The sequence below is a fragment of the Vulpes vulpes genome, chromosome 14 (genome assembly GCF_048418805.1).
Source record: "Vulpes vulpes isolate BD-2025 chromosome 14, VulVul3, whole genome shotgun sequence".
In the NCBI taxonomy this organism is placed as follows: domain Eukaryota; kingdom Metazoa; phylum Chordata; class Mammalia; order Carnivora; family Canidae; genus Vulpes; species Vulpes vulpes.
The window spans coordinates 38,626,035-38,645,675 of NC_132793.1; the positions used below are offsets into that span (position 1 = coordinate 38,626,035).

At 35.1% G+C, this 19,641-nt stretch overlaps 1 protein-coding gene across 14 annotated transcripts in view; it reads right to left on the minus strand.

The window, feature by feature from the left end:
• Positions 1–19,641, minus strand: part of TASP1 (taspase 1) — a 349,892-nt gene that overhangs the window by 291,605 nt on the left and 38,646 nt on the right. For all 14 annotated transcript variants that reach the window (XR_011996969.1, XR_011996971.1, XR_011996970.1 and 11 more), the window contains 2 exons: positions 14,560–14,680; positions 4,587–4,671 (listed from right to left, as the gene is read on the minus strand). Coding sequence is in view for 7 of the 14 variants with exons in the window: in XM_072736405.1 (XP_072592506.1) it covers positions 4,587–4,671; positions 14,560–14,680 (206 nt within the window). In the remaining 7 variants the exon portion in view is untranslated. The remainder of the gene's footprint in view (positions 1–4,586; positions 4,672–14,559; positions 14,681–19,641) is intronic.

A 19,641-nucleotide genomic window follows, 5' to 3' on the forward strand; every position in this document is an offset into this window, starting at 1 on the left:
TGCTTCTTTGTTCACAATAAATATACAAGATTGAAGAAAGACAAATTACAGACACATAAAGTACAAATAAAGGAGAACTTGCTGTATTTGGAAATAACATACCAGCCATATTAAATAATAAAAATGTAACTCTTTAAAAAAATTTTAATTTCAATTTTAATTTTTTTAATTTAAAAAATGACTTTTTAAAAAGACAGAACCTCAGCATAAGCAATTGACACACACACAAAAAATGAACAATTCTAAAAGATTGTGTATTACAAAATATATCCCATTGATGTTCACATTTCTCTGGCTGTCATAAAACTTTTTCCACTATTGTTATTTTGTTTTTTAAATTATATGTTTGAATGGGAATCCATCTAAATCTATGCCTTCTGATTAGTTTCTTTTAATCGTTCATGTTTTAATAGTCTTTTCACATTCATACAAGAAAAGTAGTACAAATTTGAGTGAATTTATGAAATATAATAAATAGTACTTTAATGTAAACAATGTACCAAAAAGTAAATTTGCCTCTGAAAAAAATCCTAGGGTCTAATGAGCACCTTAGGTTTTATTCATACTAAACATAAAACATTTGTCTAGCTTCCCCTTTTTCATCAAAAGAAACATAATTTCCAAAAATTATAACTTCTATATTAGGAGTCAGCAAAGTTTTCTATAAAGGGCCAGATAGTAAATAGGTTGGCTTTGTAGCCACAGTGTCTCTTTTGCAACAACTCTATTTGGCCTTTGTGGTGCACAAGTAGCCATAGACAATGCATACGCAAATGGGTATGGCTATGCCCCAGTAAAGCTTTATTTACAAAAGCAAGCAGCAGACCAGATTCGGCCCATCAGCCATAGTTTGCCAACTCCTGTTCTAAATGATAATGCCTATCAAAGCTATACCCTATCGTAATGGAAGAAGAAAGATTCAAGCTATACTTTTATAAATAAAATAAAGAAACTTGGGTAAATATGACATGGTTTATAATGGTAGTCCCACCAAGTTTATGAAGATACTAAATATGCAACAAATCTGAACAAACACCAATATTTAAACAATACAACATATCATGGTGGCTATAACCAAAAACTAAGGTATACAAATAAATGAACATTTTTTTAAGATTTTATTTATTTATTCATGAGAGACACAGAGAGATAGAGGCAGAAACAGAAGGAGAGGGAGAAGCAGACTCCATGCAGGGAGCCCAATGTGGGACTTGATCCCAGAACTATGGGATCACACCCTGAGCCAAAGGCAGACCTCAACCACTGAGCCACCCAGATGCCCCATAAATGAACTTGTTATTTAAAGACTTCAATAAAATAATTAATTAATAATAAATAATAAATAAATACTTCTTAGAAAAGACACATTATATGTAATGCCTTGCTGTCCCCACACAGTGGTGACAGATGACACCAGAAGACTATGCTTTCTAAGTATTCCATCTGCTTTTGACAGTTTTTGTACCTTTATGCCTGGCATACAGAAAACAAACAATAAATATTTGCTGAGTGAAAGGGAAATGAATTAATAATTAAATGGGCATAAACAGTTACTTCTCATTATTATAAAAGGATTCTATTTTCCCTTTACTTCTAATCTGCTGCTTCTAATGTGATATGAAAGGACTCCAAAATTTCCCAATAGCCTAACAGTGGTCAAGTGTGGGATTCAGTTTCATTATCTGCAAAATGTGTCATAAATCATTGTATGATTTTTATGAGTTAATGCATGCAAACCACATAAAACTGCCTGATTAAGTGTACAAAAGCAGTAACTATTAGCTATTATCATTATAGAAATTACACAACTAGACTTATGATGGTCATATGAAAATAAGCTCAGAGTCAAAACATGATAAAATTGGTTTTGTTGATTTAAAACATTCAAGGAATTTGACTGTTTCTCAGTTACTGCAGTATACAATGAACATCCAGGAATGTGAGAGATTTCTGCTTCTGGACAAGATGGAGTAACAAGGAACAAATTTACACTGTTGCCTGAAGAAATTGTTTTAAAAATTAAATAAAACGTAGGAAACAACAGTTTTCAGATATCAGTAGGCAACATAAGGACAGTGGTCCTTGAGAGAAATGAAATAAACAAGGTAAATCTATGAATGACCCAGCTTACTTCCTAGAGAGGTTCTAGGCCATGACACACAAAGAATTCAGGCAAAGCCAAGCAGTTTCTCAGTTGAAGAGAAAGAGCTGGGCATCTGGAGAAACCCAGACAGCCAGGATTTACAGGGGACAGCTGCACAGAGAAAGGACTCTGAGATCTGCAGTTTCCTCTTGTCTTCAGCTGAGTAGAGATAAGTGTATGTGTAATAGGAAATCACCCAAAGCCTGGGAAAGAATACCACAAAAGTTTCAAGCCCCAAGTTCACAAAGGGACAGGAAGAACCCCTGTTCTCATCAAAGTAAGAAATCTCATTCTAGCTCCATCTGTTATTGTACTCAGAAGAGTTTTTACCCAATAGCAAAGCAAAATTAGCTCAAGGCTAAATGTTTCTCTAGCTGCATGTAACAAAGTATAAAGCAAAACCTGAAAGGATGAACCTGTCTCTAAATAATTTAACCACATCCTCCAATAAAGCTCAAGAATATTTGTTAAAATTTAAAAATAGCACCAAATAAGGTAAAACTCACAATGCCTTGAATGCAATAAAAAATTACCAAGCATGCAAATAAACAAGGAAATCCAACCAATAATGAGAAGAGAAATAATTCAATCAAAAATTCAGAAATGACAAAGATGATAGTCAATTAGTAAATGAAGATATTACAGCATTTATTATAACTCTATCCATATGTTCAAGAAGCTAAATGAAAGATTAAACATGTTAAGTAAATACACAGAAGACACTTTTTAAAGCTGCAAATCAAATTTCTGAAGGCGTCTACAATGTCAGAGATGAAAAATGAGCTTCATACGATTAACAAATGATTAGATATTACAGAAAAATAATGAACTTGAAAACAGCAATGGAAACTATTCAAAATGAAACAGAAAAATAAATGGAAAAGTAAACTATTTATCAATGATCTGTAGGACTATAAGAGGTCAAATACATATGCAACTGGAGTCCTAAAAATATTATCTTTAGAAATAATAGTCAAAATTTTTCCAAATTTGATAAAGTATATTTCCCTACATATCCAAGATGCAAAATAAACCCAAACCAGAAACATTACAAGAAAAGAAAAAACAGACCAATATATCTCATAAGTTATGAGATACAAAAATTCTTTATAAAATCTTAGCAAGTTGGATCCACCAATATATCAAAAGGATAATAAATTATGGTCAAGTGGAATTAATCCCAAAAATGTAATTGTTACTGTAGCAGCTGAATATCAACCCATCACTGACTAAATAAGAAAAATTGTAAGATCATCTTAATAGATGATAGAAAAGTATTTGAGAAAGTACAACACCCATTCCTATTAAAAACTCTCAGAACACCAGAAGGAGACTTTCTTAGCATAATAAAGAACATTTATGATAAACCTACAGCAACCATCATACTTAAGGGTAGAAGACCAAATGCTTCCACCCTAAGATCACAAACAAGGCATGATGCCCACTCTCACATTTCTTTTTTTTTTTTTTTTTTCTCTCTCACATTTCTATTCCATATAGCACTGGAGGTCCTAGCCACTGCAACAAAGAAAAGGAAATTAATTAAATGAACCCAGGTTAGAGAGGAAGAAATAAAACAATCTTTATTCTCAGGAGACATTACTGTCTATGTAGAAAATCTTATCAAATCTATAAAAATAATAGTATAAAACAAATAAATTTGGCAAATTCTCAGGAAAGAGTATCAATGTAATAAAATCAATCATATTTCTATATTGGCAAGAAACAACCGGAAATTAACCTGCTTGGCTCAGTCAGAGGAGCATGCAACTCTTGATCTTGGGGTCATGAGTTCGAGCTTAAGCTAGGTGCAGAGATTGCTTAAAATCAATCAATCAAGAAATAAACATTAAAAAAATTTTTTAAATAAAAAATGTTATAAGAAAAAAAACTATCAATTATTAGAGCTGGATGCCAGGTTCATGAGAGCTCTTTACAATGTTCTCTCTACATTTACAAATACTTGAAAAGTCCAAAGTTTTTTAATGAAAATTATATGTTAATCCTGGAGAAAAGATGCAATCTGACTAATCTTAACATCATAATGTGTTTCTCCAGAAGAGAAAAATTAAGTACTTTTATTCTAAAAACATCTCAAAATTAAAATTAGTTTGGACTCTGAACTTTTAAAAGTTTCATAATAAAAGATCCCAATTGTGCACTTAGTAACAGCAAAAAAAATCTCTGTAATCAACTACAAAACCAAAAATTAATTCTGATCTCCTTTCTGCTTTAATCTGTAATATTCAATTGCATCCAAAGCTCTGTCAAGTGTACAAAATGTTCCAAGATTAGAGAATAAAGTGTGTCTTCCTCTCAAATTCAAGCTACTGCTGGTGTGTAACCAACAGCATCAGCCTTCTGTGGATAAAAACAGCCTTCAAACACCACATGCACCAAAGACCAAAGACCCAGGGAAAGTCAGGCAGAACAAAGCGGTTACCAGGGAGGAATTCGGCCAGCAGAGAGCTTGCCCTTCTGCCCTTCACACAAGAGTCTGTTTGCAACTGAGACTGGATTCTTGATTCCTACAAAGTAAAATTGGCAGAAAATGAAGTCAGAAAAATACCTTCAAGTTTCCCACTCAGCTCTGTGGCTGTTTCAATAAAACAACTTTTAAATACCTTAGAAAACTCTTATGTATACTAATGAAAACCCTTAATTATTATGAACAATAAGGATCAATAAATAAATGAATCAACAAATAATCAACAAATAAATAAATACCTAGGGGATACAAGAAAGAATATAAAACATACATTCTCATGATTTGTCAGGTGCTGCAGCTTAATAGATACTGAAATTAGGTTTCTTGTTAACAGATTTCAGAATAGAATTTAAAAACTAAACTGAAAAAAAAAATAAAAATAAAAAATAAATAAAAAATAAACTGAAAGTATGGCATCTACTATCAAAAAGTGAATTTCTTCCAAAGAATCAACATGATTACAAATAGCTGCATACCCACCTTCATATTTACCTTCATACAGTGGGGAGAAGAGGCCAAGTATGTACAAGATTGTAAACTAAAATATGGTTCAGACTGTTTCCAGAAGGGAAAATATAATGTGAAGAAAAGTGAAAAGAGGATGCTTCTCTGGGAGGAATGATAGGACAGTAAGTATTAGTGTGAAAAACACTATCATGATGACAATGATGGCAAATATGACAATGTGATGAAGACAGTGACAGTAACTCAGTATCTACCATATGCCAAGCCCAGCACCAAACCCTTCAATATAGCAAGTATATTTCATTGATCTCTCAACTCTATAAGTATATTTATGAACATTGATTACTGAGGGAATATTTGCACAAAGCATTAAGTCACCTACCCACGATCACAGTGCTAAGATTTTAAGAGAAGCAGCTAATGTCAGAGACCACATCCTAAACTACTAACCAATGAATGCCTCTCAGGACACCAGTACAAAAAAAAAAAAAAAATCAGCAGTGGGATATAAAAGGACTATAAAAAATCAAATTAAAGTCACCATATTTACTCAAAACAAAACTATTTAGCTAAACAACAACAATGTGCCACCAAAAAAAAAAGGATGAAATGCCAAATAAAGAAAAAGCTCAGCTCTCTGTACTAGCTCTTAAAATATACCTCTGTATATGCTGATTCAATGTAGACTTTAATAATTGTCAAATTAAGTTATAAATTCAAATCTACAAATCTCCATCAAAACTTCAAAAGGACTTCTATGATGTATGACAAGGTGACTCTTAAACTTCTCAGTTTAACTGGGAAAAAAATGAAGAGGTATTCACCCTTCAAGATACCACTCTTATTAAAAACTATTCTTAATTAAAAGAGTGTGGTTTGGGGACACGTGGGTGGTTCAGTGGTGGAGTGTCTGCCTTTGACTCAGGGCATGATCCTGGAGCCCCAGGATCAAGAGCCACATCGGGCTCTCTGCATGGAACCTGCTTCTCTACCCTCTTCCTATGTCTCTGCCTCTCTCTCTCTCTCTGTCTTTCATGAATGAATAAATAAAATATATTTTAAAAGAAGAGAGTGTGGTTTGAATACAAATTAACAAATACATGAATGGAACAGAAAAAAAGCTGAAGTTCAACACAGACACACAAGCATTTGAATATTTAATACATGATACAATATTTCAAACGAGTAGGAAAAGATAGACTCTATGTGAAAACATAGAAGGAACACAGAGTAACAGGAGTTAGACTGTTTTATAACTGTAGCCATTATCTGTTGCTTCTCAGCTAAATTCTCCCTTCATTGCCTGATCTGTGAAAATGGATATGGGCCCTTTAAATAGGTTTCCTTTGCCAGCTGGCACACTGATAGCTTTGTCAGTAGAGGGCACCGAAGAGACACTCTAGGAGGAAACTTTTTACTAGCCAGGCAAGTGGAGAGCATCAGTTTCTTTTTTTTTTTTTTTTTTTTTTTTTTTTATGATAGTCACACAGAGAGAGAGAGAGAGGCAGAGACATAGGCAGAGGGAGAAGCAGGCTCCATGCACCAGGAGCCCGACGTGGGATTCGATCCCGGGTCTCCAGGATCGCACCCTGGGCCAAAGGCAGGCGCCAAACCGCTGCGCCACCCAGGGATCCCGAGAGCATCAGTTTCTTCACTATTTGGCCCATATGGTATTCCCCAGTGCTAAGTGCCTGCAGGGTGCAGCTTTCTCCAGCATTTGGCCACCACATGCTTTCCCTAGCCTCTGAATCAGACTATAGCAGCATAGATGACAGTCCCAGAAAGAACAGGACTGTGCCCAGTTCAAGTCACAAACCTTCTTGGCCTCATAGGCACAAATAGCAAAGTTCCCCATGGGTAAATGGCTGCCTGGTGAGCCAAAAGCCCAATCTTTATCCTGTGGAACAGAGGTTCAATTCTCATAGTTTCCTCACCCCTGTGTAAGCACCTACCAGTCTGAACTCACCTGTGCCCCATAGGAATGTCCCTGGTATCACAGTGACCGTGGCCTGGGTAACACAGCAACTTCTCTACTAGGCAGTAGCTACAACCACACCTTCTTCAATGAGATCTGAATCTCCCTCCAAGTTTATCCATACTTGGGTGTTCTCCCTCTGCCCTAGAATACATTTTGATTTCCCTTTCTACATTTGTATAGTTACTGTCCTATCACTGGTTTAATAGTTCTTTATATTAAACTTCCCCTATTAAATCTACTATCTAGTTTTTCTACTAGTTGGACCCAGCCTGATACAGTAACCTTGGGCAAATTACTAAACCTCTTCTATATTTCAGTTTCCTTATCTGTGAAATAGGGATAAAAAAAAGGTAGTGTCCTCATCGGAAGGGGAGGTTCGTGGGGTTGGGGTAACTGGGTGATGGGAAACGAGGAGGGCACTTGATGGGATGAGCACTGGTTGTTATACTATATGTTGGCAAATTGAATTTAAATATAAAAAAAAAATGTGATGGGATGCCTGGATGGCTCAGAGGTTGAGTGTCTGCCTTTGGCTCAGGGCGTGATCCCAGTCTGGGATCTATCCCCCATCAGGCTCCCTGAGGGTAGCCTGCTTCTCCCTCTGCCTGTGTCTCTGCCCCCCGCCTCCTCTCTCTCTCTGTGTGTGTGTGTGTGTGTGTGTGTCTCATGAATAAATAAATAAAATATTTAAAAATAAATAAATAAATAAATAAATAAATAAATAAATAAATAAAATGTGAAAAAAAGTGGTGTCCTCAAAAGGTAATTATGAGAACTAATGACAGAACACATATAAACTACTGGAGAATAGATTGGTATGTAACAATCACCCAATAAATGGTAGTCATTATTATTGCTATTATTCAACATCATACAGGGACAATTTTTCCATTATTTCAGAAAAAAACAATGTATTAAAGAAGTAAATGAAAAATAAATTATAAGTGTACTAGAAGAAAATACAGGTGAGTATACTTATAATTATGAGGGAAACCTTAAGAAATGCAAAATACAAAAGCCATAAAAGAACAAGTAATAAGTTTGACAAATAAAAATTTTAAATTCTAATACAATAAGGCACATTATAAATAAAGTTAAAAGGCAAGCAACGGGAATTCTATCAAACGTTTAAAGAAGAAACTGTACTATTCTACTAAAGCTGTTCGGAAAGATAGAAAGAGATGGAGTACTTCCAAACTTGTTCTATGAGGCCAGCATCACCTTAATTCCAAAACCAGACAAAAACTCCACCAAAAAGGAGAATTATAGACCAATATCCCTGATGAACATGGATGCAAAACTTCTCAACAAGAGCCAATAGGATCCAACAATACATTAAGAAGATGATTCACCATGACCAAGTGGGATTTATCCCCGGGATGCAAGGCTGGTTCAACACTCGTAAAACAATCAACGCGATAGATCATATCAACAAGAGCCATATGATCCTCTCAATAGATGCAGAGAAAGCATTTGACAAAATACAGCATCCATTCCTGATCAAAACTCTTCAGGGTGTAGGGACAGAGGGAACATTCCTCAACATCTTAAAAGCCATCTAGGAAAAGCCCACAGCAAATATCATCCTCAATGGGGAAACACTGGGAGCCTTTCCCCTACGATCAGGAACAAGACAGGGATGTCCACTCTCACCACTGCTATTCAACATAGTACTGGAAGTCCTAGCCTCAGCAATCAGACAACAAAAAGAAATAAAAGGCATTCAAATGAGCAAAGATGACATGATACTCTACATAGAAAACCCAAAAGACTCCACCCCAAGATCGCTAGAACTCATACAGCAATTTGGCAGTGTGGCAGGATACAAAATCAATGCCCAGAAGTCAGTGGCATTTCTATACACTAACAATGAGACTGAGGAAAGAGAAATTAAGGAGTCAATCCCATTTACAATTGCACCCAAAAGCATAAGATACCTAGAAATAAACCTAACCAAAGAGGTAAAGGATCTATACCCTAAAACCTACAGAACACTTCTGAAAGAAATTGAGGAAGACACAAAGAGATGGAAAAATATTCCATGCTCATGGATTGGAAGAATTAATATTGTAAAAATGTCAGTTACCCAGGGCAATTTACACATTTAATGCAATCCCTATCAAAATACCATGGACTTTCTTCAGAGAGTTAGAACAAATTATTTTAAGATTTGTGTGGAATCAGAAAAGACCCCGAATAGACAGGGGAATTTTAAAAAAGAAAACCAGAGCTGGGGGCATCACAATGCCAGATTTCAGGTTGCACTACAAAGCTGTGGTCATCAAGACAGTGTGGTACTGGCACAAAAACAGACACATAGATCAATGGAACAGAATAGAGAATCCAGAAATGGACCCTCAAGTTTATGGTCAACTAATATTTGACAAAGCAGGAAAGATTATCCACTGGAAAAAAGACAGTCTCTTCAATAAATGGTGCTGGGAAAATTGGACATCCACATGCAGAAGAATGAAACTAGACCACTCTCTTTCACCATACACAAAGATAAACTCAAAATGGATGAAAGATCTAAATATGAGACAAGATTCCATCAAAATCCTAGAGGAGAACACAGGCAACACCCATTTTCAACTTGGCCACAGTAACTTCCTGCAAGATACATCCATGAAGGCAAGAGAAACAAAAGCAAAAATGAACTATTGGGACTTCATCAAGATAAGAAGCTTTTGCACAGCAAAAGAAACAGTCAACAAAACTAAAAGACAACCAACAGAATGGGAGAAGATATTTGCAAATGACATATCAGATAAAGGGCTAGTATCCAAGATCTATAAAGAACTTATTAAACTCAACACCAAAGAAACAAACAATCCAATCATGAAATGGGCAAAAGACATGAACAGAAATTTCACAGAGGAAGACATAGACATGGCCAACACGCACATGAGAAAATGCTCTGCATCACTTGCCATCAGGGAAATACAAATCAAAACCACAATGAGATACCACCTCACCCCAGTGAGAATGGCGAAAATTAACAAGGCAGGCAACAACAAATGTTGGAGAAGATGTGGAGAAAGGGGAACACTCTTGCACTGTTGGTGGGAATGTGAACTGGTGCAGCCACTCTGGAAAACTGTGGAGGGCCCTCAAAGAGTTAAAAATAGATCTGCCCTATGACCCAGCAATTGCACCGCTGGGGATTTACCTCAAAGATACAGATGCAGCGAAACGCCGGGACACCTGCACCCCAATGTTTATAGCAACAATGTCCACAATAGCTAAACTGTGGAAGGAGCCTCGGTGTCCATCGAAAGATGAATGGATAAAGAAGATGTGGTCTATGTATACAATGGAATATTACTCAGCCATTAGAAACGATAAATACCCACTATTTGCTTCAACGTGATGGAACTGGAGGGTATTATGCTGAGTGAAATGAGTCAATCAGAGAAGGACAAACATTATATGGTCTTGTTCATTTGGGGAATATAAAAAATAGTGAAAGGGAATAAAGGGGAAAGGAGAGAAAATGAGTTGGAAATATCAGAAAAGGAGACAGAACATGAGAGACTCCTAACTCTGGGAAACAAACTAGGGGTGGTGGAAGGGGAGGTGGGCGGGGGTTGGGGGTGACTGGGTGACAGGCACTGAGGGGGGCACTTGATGGGATGAGCACTGGGTGTTATTCTGTATGTTGGCAAATTGAACACCAATACAAAATAAATATATTTTTTTTAAAAAGCAAGCAGCAAGAGATACAGAACAGTCAGTTCACAGAGAAATGCTAATTAGGCCTTTAAACATAAGAAATTACATTAGATACCAATAAAATTTCATAATTAAAGAAATTAAAATTAAAACTAATTGATACACTTTCTTTTTTTTTTTTAGATTTTATTTATTTATGAGAGAGACACACACAACACAAGCAGAAGACACAGAGGGAGAAGGAGAGAGAGAATAGAATGTCAAGTAGACTCCACACTGAGTATGGAGCTGGATATGGAGCTTGATCCCAGGACCCTCAGATTATAATCTGAGCTGAAACTAAGAGTTAGATGCTTAATCGACAGAGCCACTCAGGCACCCGTGATACACTCTTTCTCACCTATCACAGAAACCAGAAAGGATAAAGGAGACTGGAACAAGTGAATAACCAAACTGGCACATACAGAACATGCACTCAAAAAACTACAAAATAAATAATCTTTTAAAGTTCACTGGAACATTTAACAAAATACACCATAAACTGGGCCATAAAGCAAGTCTCAAAAAGCTTCAAGGGACTGGAATCATATAGAGAATGTTCTCTGATCACAAGAAATTAAACCAGAAATCAAAAAGAAAACTAAACTAGAAAGTCTTTAGGCAAATAAATTTGACAACTCAAATGAAAAAGACAAATTCCTTTAAAGACATAAATGAGGGCAGCCCTGGTGGCTCAGCGGTTTAGCACCACCTTCAGTAGGGGCATGATCTTGGAGACCCAGGATCGAGTCCCACATCGGGCTCCCTGCATGGAGCCTGCTTCTCCCTCTGCCTGTGTCTCTGCCTCTCTCTCTCTCTCTCTCTCTCTCTCTCTCGTTGTGTGTGTCTCTCATGAATAAATAAATAAAATCTTAAAAAACATAAATGAGAAGAAAATATTTTATGAAAAACTAAGTATCTAGAATCAATCTAATAAAAAGTATGCATAACATTTATACTGAGAACCATAAAACACTGCTGAGAAAAAAATGAGTAATGTTTATATAAATATAAAAATACTATGTTTGTGGGCCAGAATATTCAGTATTGTTAAGACATCAATTATCCAAAAATGATTCTATACATTCACTGGAATACCAATCAAAATCCCAGCAGGGTTTTATTATGGACATTGACAAGCTGACTCAAAAATGTTATGAAAATGGCCAAACACCTAGTATAGTCAATATAATGTTAAAGAAAAAAAAAGAAGTTAGAAGTCTTATACTACCAGGTATCAAGAATATACAAATATATTACCAGATATAAAGAATATAAAGCTACAGTAATCAAGACAACATGGCACTGGCAATAAATAGGAAAACGGGATAGAATAGAGGGTACAGAACCAAGGCATTGCATGTATGGTCAGTCACCTGATCTGCCAACACAGTTATGAGAGGAAAGCATTGTCCTTTCTTTTGATAATGGCAATAAACCATTTGTATACCCATAAGAATAAAAAGATTAACGTGAGCTCCTATCTACATATGCTAAAATTAATCTAAGCTTGATAAGAGAGCTAAATGTGAAGGGTAAAAAACAGTAGAACTACTGGGGACACCTGGTGGGCTCAGTCAGGGGAGCATGCAGCTCTTGATCTCCCGGTCATGAATTCAAGCCCCACACTGGGCATAAAGCATATTAAAAAAAAAAAATAGAACTATTAAAAGAAAACAATGGAGACAATCTGCATAACTTTAGATAGGCAAAGAATTCTTTAAAAAATATTTTTAAAGCAACCATAAAATAAAAGGTTGGTAATTTAAACTGCATTAGAATTAAAAACTTCAGTTCATCAGAAGACAGCATGAAAAGAGTGAAAAGGTGATCCACAGATTAGGAGGAGATATACATAATACAGGTATCTGACCTAAAATACATAAAGTACTTGAACAAATCAATAAAAGATAATCTAATATAAAATATGCAAAAGACTTTTGAACATACACTGCACAACAATATCTAAATGGCCAGTAAGTATATCAAAAGGTTCTCAGTATCATTAGTAAACAGGGAAACTCAAAACAATAATCCCACTACACATATATCAAAATGGATGAATTTCAAAAAGAATAGCGATACCAAATGTTGGCCCTGATACAGAGTAATTAAAATGCTCATACATGCTTGTGGGAGTATAGATTATAACAACTACTTTTGAAAACTGTCCAGCAGTATCTACTAAAGCAAAGCACATTATGTACCTAAACTTATCGTTTCAAATCTTAAGTTTATACCCAAGAGAATTAAATGCATATGTGTATCAAAAGACATGCACAAGAAGATTCACTGGAGCTTTATTCATTATAGTCAAAAACTAGAAATATCCACTAAATATCCACTAAACATCTACTCAAATATCCACTAAAAGGAAAATAGATAATTTATGATATATTCTTGCAATAAAATTCTACTAATAAAAAGAAAAATTATTGTGTCACAAAACATGGGGCGATCTCACAGGCATACTTTTAAGAAAAAAAAACCACAGAGGTGTATGATTCCACTCATAATTTCAGAAATAAGCAAATTAATCTATGGTGCCTAAAATCAAAATCAGAGGAAAAGAGAAGGCAGGAGCAGAGTATAAGAGGTATGGACTAGGAAGAGGCATATAGAACTCTTCTAAGATTATGGAAATGTTTGTTTTTTTTTTTAAGATTTTATTTATTTATTTGAGAGAGAGAGAGAGAGAGCACAAGCAGGGGAGGGAGAGGAACAAGCAGACTTCGTGCTAAGTGGGGAGCAAAGAGCCCAGTGCAGGGCTGGATGCCAGAACCCTGAGATCGTGACCTGAGCTAAATCAAGAGTCTGACGCTCAATCAACAGAACCACCCAGGCACCCCAGAAATGTTCTGTATTGACATGGAAACGTTTTATATCTCGATTTGGGTAATGGTTTACATAGCTGTATACATTTTAAAAATCATGCAGCTTTATAATTAAAATCTGTGCATTGCATGTATATATTGCTTAAATAAAAGAACTGTAAAACATTAGATATACCTAACATGTACTGATGTGGGGAAAAAATCTCTAAAACATCCTATTTAAAGAAAAAATAAAATTTCATAATTATACATATATATTTTAAAAAAAACAGATTTGTGTAATTGTGTTTCTATTACATAAAAATATAGATAAATACATTATATTTTACTGTTTAAACCCCTCCAAGGGGAAAAGGATGAGAAGGAAAGATTTGGAAGATCAATGGTAAATTTTATTTATATCAATTGGATTATCTAACAAAAAAATATATTACCCATGTATTTCAAATAATCACAAATTTAAGAGGGACACCTGGGTGGTTCAGCAGTTGAGTGTCTGCCTTTGGTTCAGGGCATGATCCTGGGGTTCTGGGATTGAGGCCCGCATGGGGCTACCTGCAGAGAGCCTGCTTCTCCCTCTACCTGAATCTCTGCCTCCCTCTGTGTATCTCTCATAAATAAATAGATAAAATCTTTAAAAAAAAATAAAAAAGGATTTTGCTAACTCACATGTTAAATATCTATAATCTCAAGGAGGTGGAAGAGAATGCTCAAACTGTAACAAAGACTTAAGTATAAGCTTTTTTACTGTTTTCTTTAAAACTTTCCTAGCTAAGATTTCATGTTTTAAATTTAGACAAAGAAAACAATGTTGTCTTCAAGACTATTCCAGGCAAAAATGGTAGAAAACACAAGATTGACTAAATCTTTAAGAGACATCATATGATAATGTTCATAGTTCTTTGAAGAATAGAGGTAATGTGTTATAAGGTCCACATACCACTCAGTGCTCCAACAGCTCCAAAATTTAAGGATTTTCCATCCATTATGCTGGCATCACACTCAATTTCACCCAAGAGATTAAGATTAGATCCCATTCCTGCATTTGTAAAAGGAGAATCCTAAGAGATACAAAAAAAAAAAAAATTAAATACCATTAGTCTTAAAGAAGATTTAATTTTAATTCTTTATAAACTGTTTCAAGGGCTAGAAAGGGAAAGAATACTTCCCAACTCATTGTATAATACCAGTACAACCCTGTTTCCAAAACAAGACAAAGACATCATGAGGAAAGAAAACTCAGGCCAATATATCTTGAGAATTAAGACAAAAAATCCTCAAAGGAATACTAGCAAACCAAATGCAGCAAAATATAAAAGTCTTATACATCATGAACAAGAGGGATCCCAAGGAAGCAAGTTTGGTTTAATATGTGAAATTTAATGTGATACACCATGTTAATAAGGAAAATAAAGGGAAAAAAAACAGGATTAAAAAAAAAAAAAACCATCTGACAAAAATCCAACACCCTTTCATGAGCAAAGCACTCAACAAATAGAAATAAAAGGGAACTTCCTTTACATGATAAAGGATATCTACAAAAAGTCTAGAGCAAACATGATAATTAATGGTGAAAAACTGAATGCTTTCCCTTAAGGTTAGGGATAATACAGCAATGTTCACTCTTGTCACTTGTATTCAACATTATACTGGATATTCTAGACAAAACAATTAGGCAAGAAAAGGAAATAATGAGCATCTAGATTGGAAAAGAAAAAGGAAAATTATCTCTTAGTAGAAAGTAACATCTTGTATACAAAAAGTCCAAGGGCTCCACTAACAAACTACTAGGACTGATAAACAAGTTCAAAAGGGTTTCGAGCTACAAGATAACAAACAAAAATCAACTATTATTTCTACACATTAGCAATGAACAATCTAAAGATGAAATTCAGAAAACAATTCCACTTACAATAACATCAAAAAGAATAAAAGACTTAGGAATAAATTCAACAAAAAAATAGAAGGGTTATACTCTGAAAATTACAAAACATATTAAAGAAGATCTAAATAAATGTAAGGACAGCCATGTACATAGATCAAAAGGCTTAATATCTTTAAGATAGCAATACTCTCCAAGACTGATCTGCTTCAACACAATCCCTTATCAAATCCTAGCTACATTTTTTGCAGAAATTGACAAGCTAATCCTAAAATTCGCATGAAAATGCAAGGGACTCAGAATCACCAAAACAATCTTCAAAAGAAAAATAAAATTGGAGGGCTCACACTTCTAGGTTTTATAACTTACTACACAGCTACAGTAATCAACACAATGTGATATAAACATATAGCTAAGGACAGATATATAGATCAATGCAATAGAATGCAGTGTCTAGATAGAAGCATTGCATTTATAGTCAATTCAACAACAATACCAGAATTAATTTAACAAAGAAAGAATAAATAGACTTGCATAAGTGGAGCTGGAACTGGATGTTCAAGAGAACAAAGATCAATCTTATTTCACACCATATACAAAAATTAACTCCAAGTGGATCAAAGACCTAAATGTAAGAGTTGAAACTTATAAAACCATTCAAAGAAAACATTGGGGCAAAGCTTATGACCTCAGATTAGACAGTGGTTTCCTAGACATGACACTAAAAGCACAAGCAACCAAAGAAAAAAACCAGATAAATTGGACATCATCAAAATTAAAAACTTTTGGAAAAAAAATTTAAAAAATAAAATAAAAACTTTTGGGTTTCAAAATACATAATAAAAAAAGATAGAAAAACTCATACAATGGGGGTGGGGGACTGTAAATCATTTATCTGATAAAAGATTTGTATACAGGATATATAAAAACTTCTCACAACTCTGAAATAAAAACACAATTTTAAAATGGATAAAGGATATGAATGAATGTTTCTCCAAAGAAGATATATAAATGGCCAATAAGCACATGAAAAGATGATCAACATCATTACCCATCAAGAAAAGGCAAATCAAAACCACTATAAACTACTACTTCATACCCACAATTCACTTACAATAACATTAAAAAGAATCATAAAGATGTGTTGGTAAGGATATAAAGAAATTAGAACCCTTTTACACTGCTGGTAGGAATGTAAAATGGTACACCCACTTTGGAAAGCATCTGGAAGCCCCTCAAAAACTTAAACATAAAGTTACCATTTGACCCAACAGTTTCATTTCTAGTTATATATCCAAGAGAAATGAATTGTCTACACAAAACTTGTATCATATATTCACAACAGCTTATTTAATACTCATACACCAGCATTTCTGAAAACAACTCAAATGCCCACCAACTGATGAATAAATAAGTAAAACATGGTATATCTATACAATGGAGTATTAATTGGTAGTAAAAAGTAATGAAGTACTGATACATGGCAAAATATGGATGAACCTTAAAAACATTATGCTAAGTCAAAGAAGCCAGTCACAAAAGATCACATGCTAGATGATCCAATTTATATATCCAGAATAGGTGAACCCATAAAGTAGCATAAAGTAGATTAGTGATTGCTAGAGGTTGCAGAAGGGGGAATGGGGAGTGACAGCTAATACGTACTGTTTCTTTTTGGAGTGACTTAGATGAGCTAAAATTAGATGGTGTGATGGCTGCAGAACTTTATGAATATACTAAAAACCAATTGAATTGTATACTACAAAAGGGTGAATTTTATGGTATATGAATTATATCTTTAAAAAAATATTGTGAAGGAACATCTGGGTGGCCCAGTTGGTTGATTTCAGCTCAGGTCATAATCTCAGGGTGATGACATGGAACCCCTCAACAGGCTCCGCACTGAGCATGGAGCCTGTTGGAGATTCTCTCCCTTTCACTTTCCTCTCTCCTCTCCCCCTTCTCCCCTTCTCTCTCCCTCCCTCTCTTTCTCTCTGAGCTCTCTCCCTCTCAATAAATAAATCTTAAAAAAAAAAAAAAGATATTATGAAGGAAAAAAAGCTTATGTCAGCAGACTACACAGAACATAAAGACCTAGAATCAGAAGCGAGACATGTATTTGAAACCTAAAAGAAAAACACTGCCTTATTTTTCTAATACTGTGGATAAAGTTTTTAAAAACACATACAGGGGAGCCCTGGGTGGCTCAGCAGTTTAGCGCCTGCCTTTGGCCCAGGGCATGATCCTGAGGTCACGGGATCGAGTCCCATATCGGGCTCCCTACGTGGGGCCTGCTTCTCCCTCTGCCTGTGTCTCTGCCTCTCTCTCTCTCTCTCTCTATGTCAATTATAAATAAATCTTAAAAAAAAAAAAAACATACCACTAGTCTTGCTATGTCAAGACAGTATCATTTATGATCTCCAACCACAAATATGGGGAAAATACTAACAATATAAAATCTTACAATAAAAATAAAAATGGGGACAAAAGACTTCATTCATGGGGACAAAAGACTTCATTAAAAAAAAAAAAAGAAGAAGAGCCAGGGGTGGAACGATTGATGCTCCTTAGAGTCACTACATAGATGAAAGGCCTATTCCAAAATAACTGAAGGCCATAAAAATGAACAACTCTACCACACATTCTAGAAAACTGAGTCAATCCAGAAAACTAACTGTTCTAAGGTAAGACCAATATTATCTAAGAAACTAGGGCAAATCTGCATCAACCTATGGATCATCAAATGCCTCATACCATCTACAAATGTCCCCAGTTTCCTGTATTTTCTACAAGATCCAAGAAAACTGATCATAACATTAAACCTTTTTAATATGTACCTACAATTACAGCAAAGGGGTCAGGGATTAGAGAATAGGCTTTTGTCCTAATGCAGCTAAATAACCTAACAGTCCGCAGGACTTTTTTTTTTTTTAAGATTTTATTTATTTATTCATGAGAGACACACACAGAGAGAGGCAGAGACACAGGCAGAGGGAGAAGCAGGCTCCATGCAGGGAGCCTGATGTGGGACTCAAACCCGGGACTCCAGGATCATGTCCTGGGCCAAAGGCAGACGCTCAACCACTAAGCCACCCAGGCGTCCCAGTCCACAGAATTTTTAAAGTAAGATCACAGGAGAGAAAATAACAAAATGGTTATATAATTAAATAGAAATGAATAGATAAGGCTTTGAGCACCCAAAAGGAAATGGCCTACTGTGAGACAGAGAAGTTCAAAACAGGCTTCCTGAAGGATGTTAAAAGCAAAACCTAGCCAAGAAGCTATAAAATTCCAATTGGTGGAAATGACATGAGCAACATATAGGCAATAGAAAAGTGTCAGAGTCACAGAAGACACATTCAACAAAAAAGTATTTACTGGAGCCAAATACAAAGATTGAGATATGCTGTTCATCAGAATCTGAACCTGACTTTAAAAACACTAAGAAGCTAGTCAAACTTTCTGTATAAGAGAAAGTCAAGATGGGTATATCAGTAAAGGAAACAAACTGACATTCACATGTTGAATGATAATGAAGAGGAGTGGACTGAAATCAGTGAGACCAAACTGACGGCTATTTTACAACATACGCTTAAAATACTAACTACCTGGCATGGAAATTATAGTAGTAGGAATAGAAAAAGAGAGAGAGAGAGAAGAGGGAAAAGGATCAGAACTGTGAAACTAGAGAGATAAATAAAACCATGAGTAAGAAAAGGCATTTTATAAGATGGAGAAGAGTATGCATAATTAGACCTAAGGATTTTGATTAAGGTCTTCCAAGCTAATATTTGTAGTTAAATCAGTTAATAATTAAATCTTGGGAAAGAGATGACAACCAAAGAAAGATTATGGTTTAACAGACGAAGACTGAATTCTTGCCCTGGATCATTTCATACTTTGAGAACAGAGCAAAAGAGATTATTAGCAAGTAAATTACCACATTACAAAGGTTTGGGGTTTTTGTTTTTGTTTGTTTGTTTTTTTTTAACTGCATATAACCTCCCTTGCCTAGGCATGTGTATCTTCAAAGTATAGAAAAGGAACTAAAATGTGAGAAAAATATAAAGCATCTACCTATATGTAGTAATTATCACATAAGATCATACCAGTGTATACACTATCTCAACAATCTTTGAA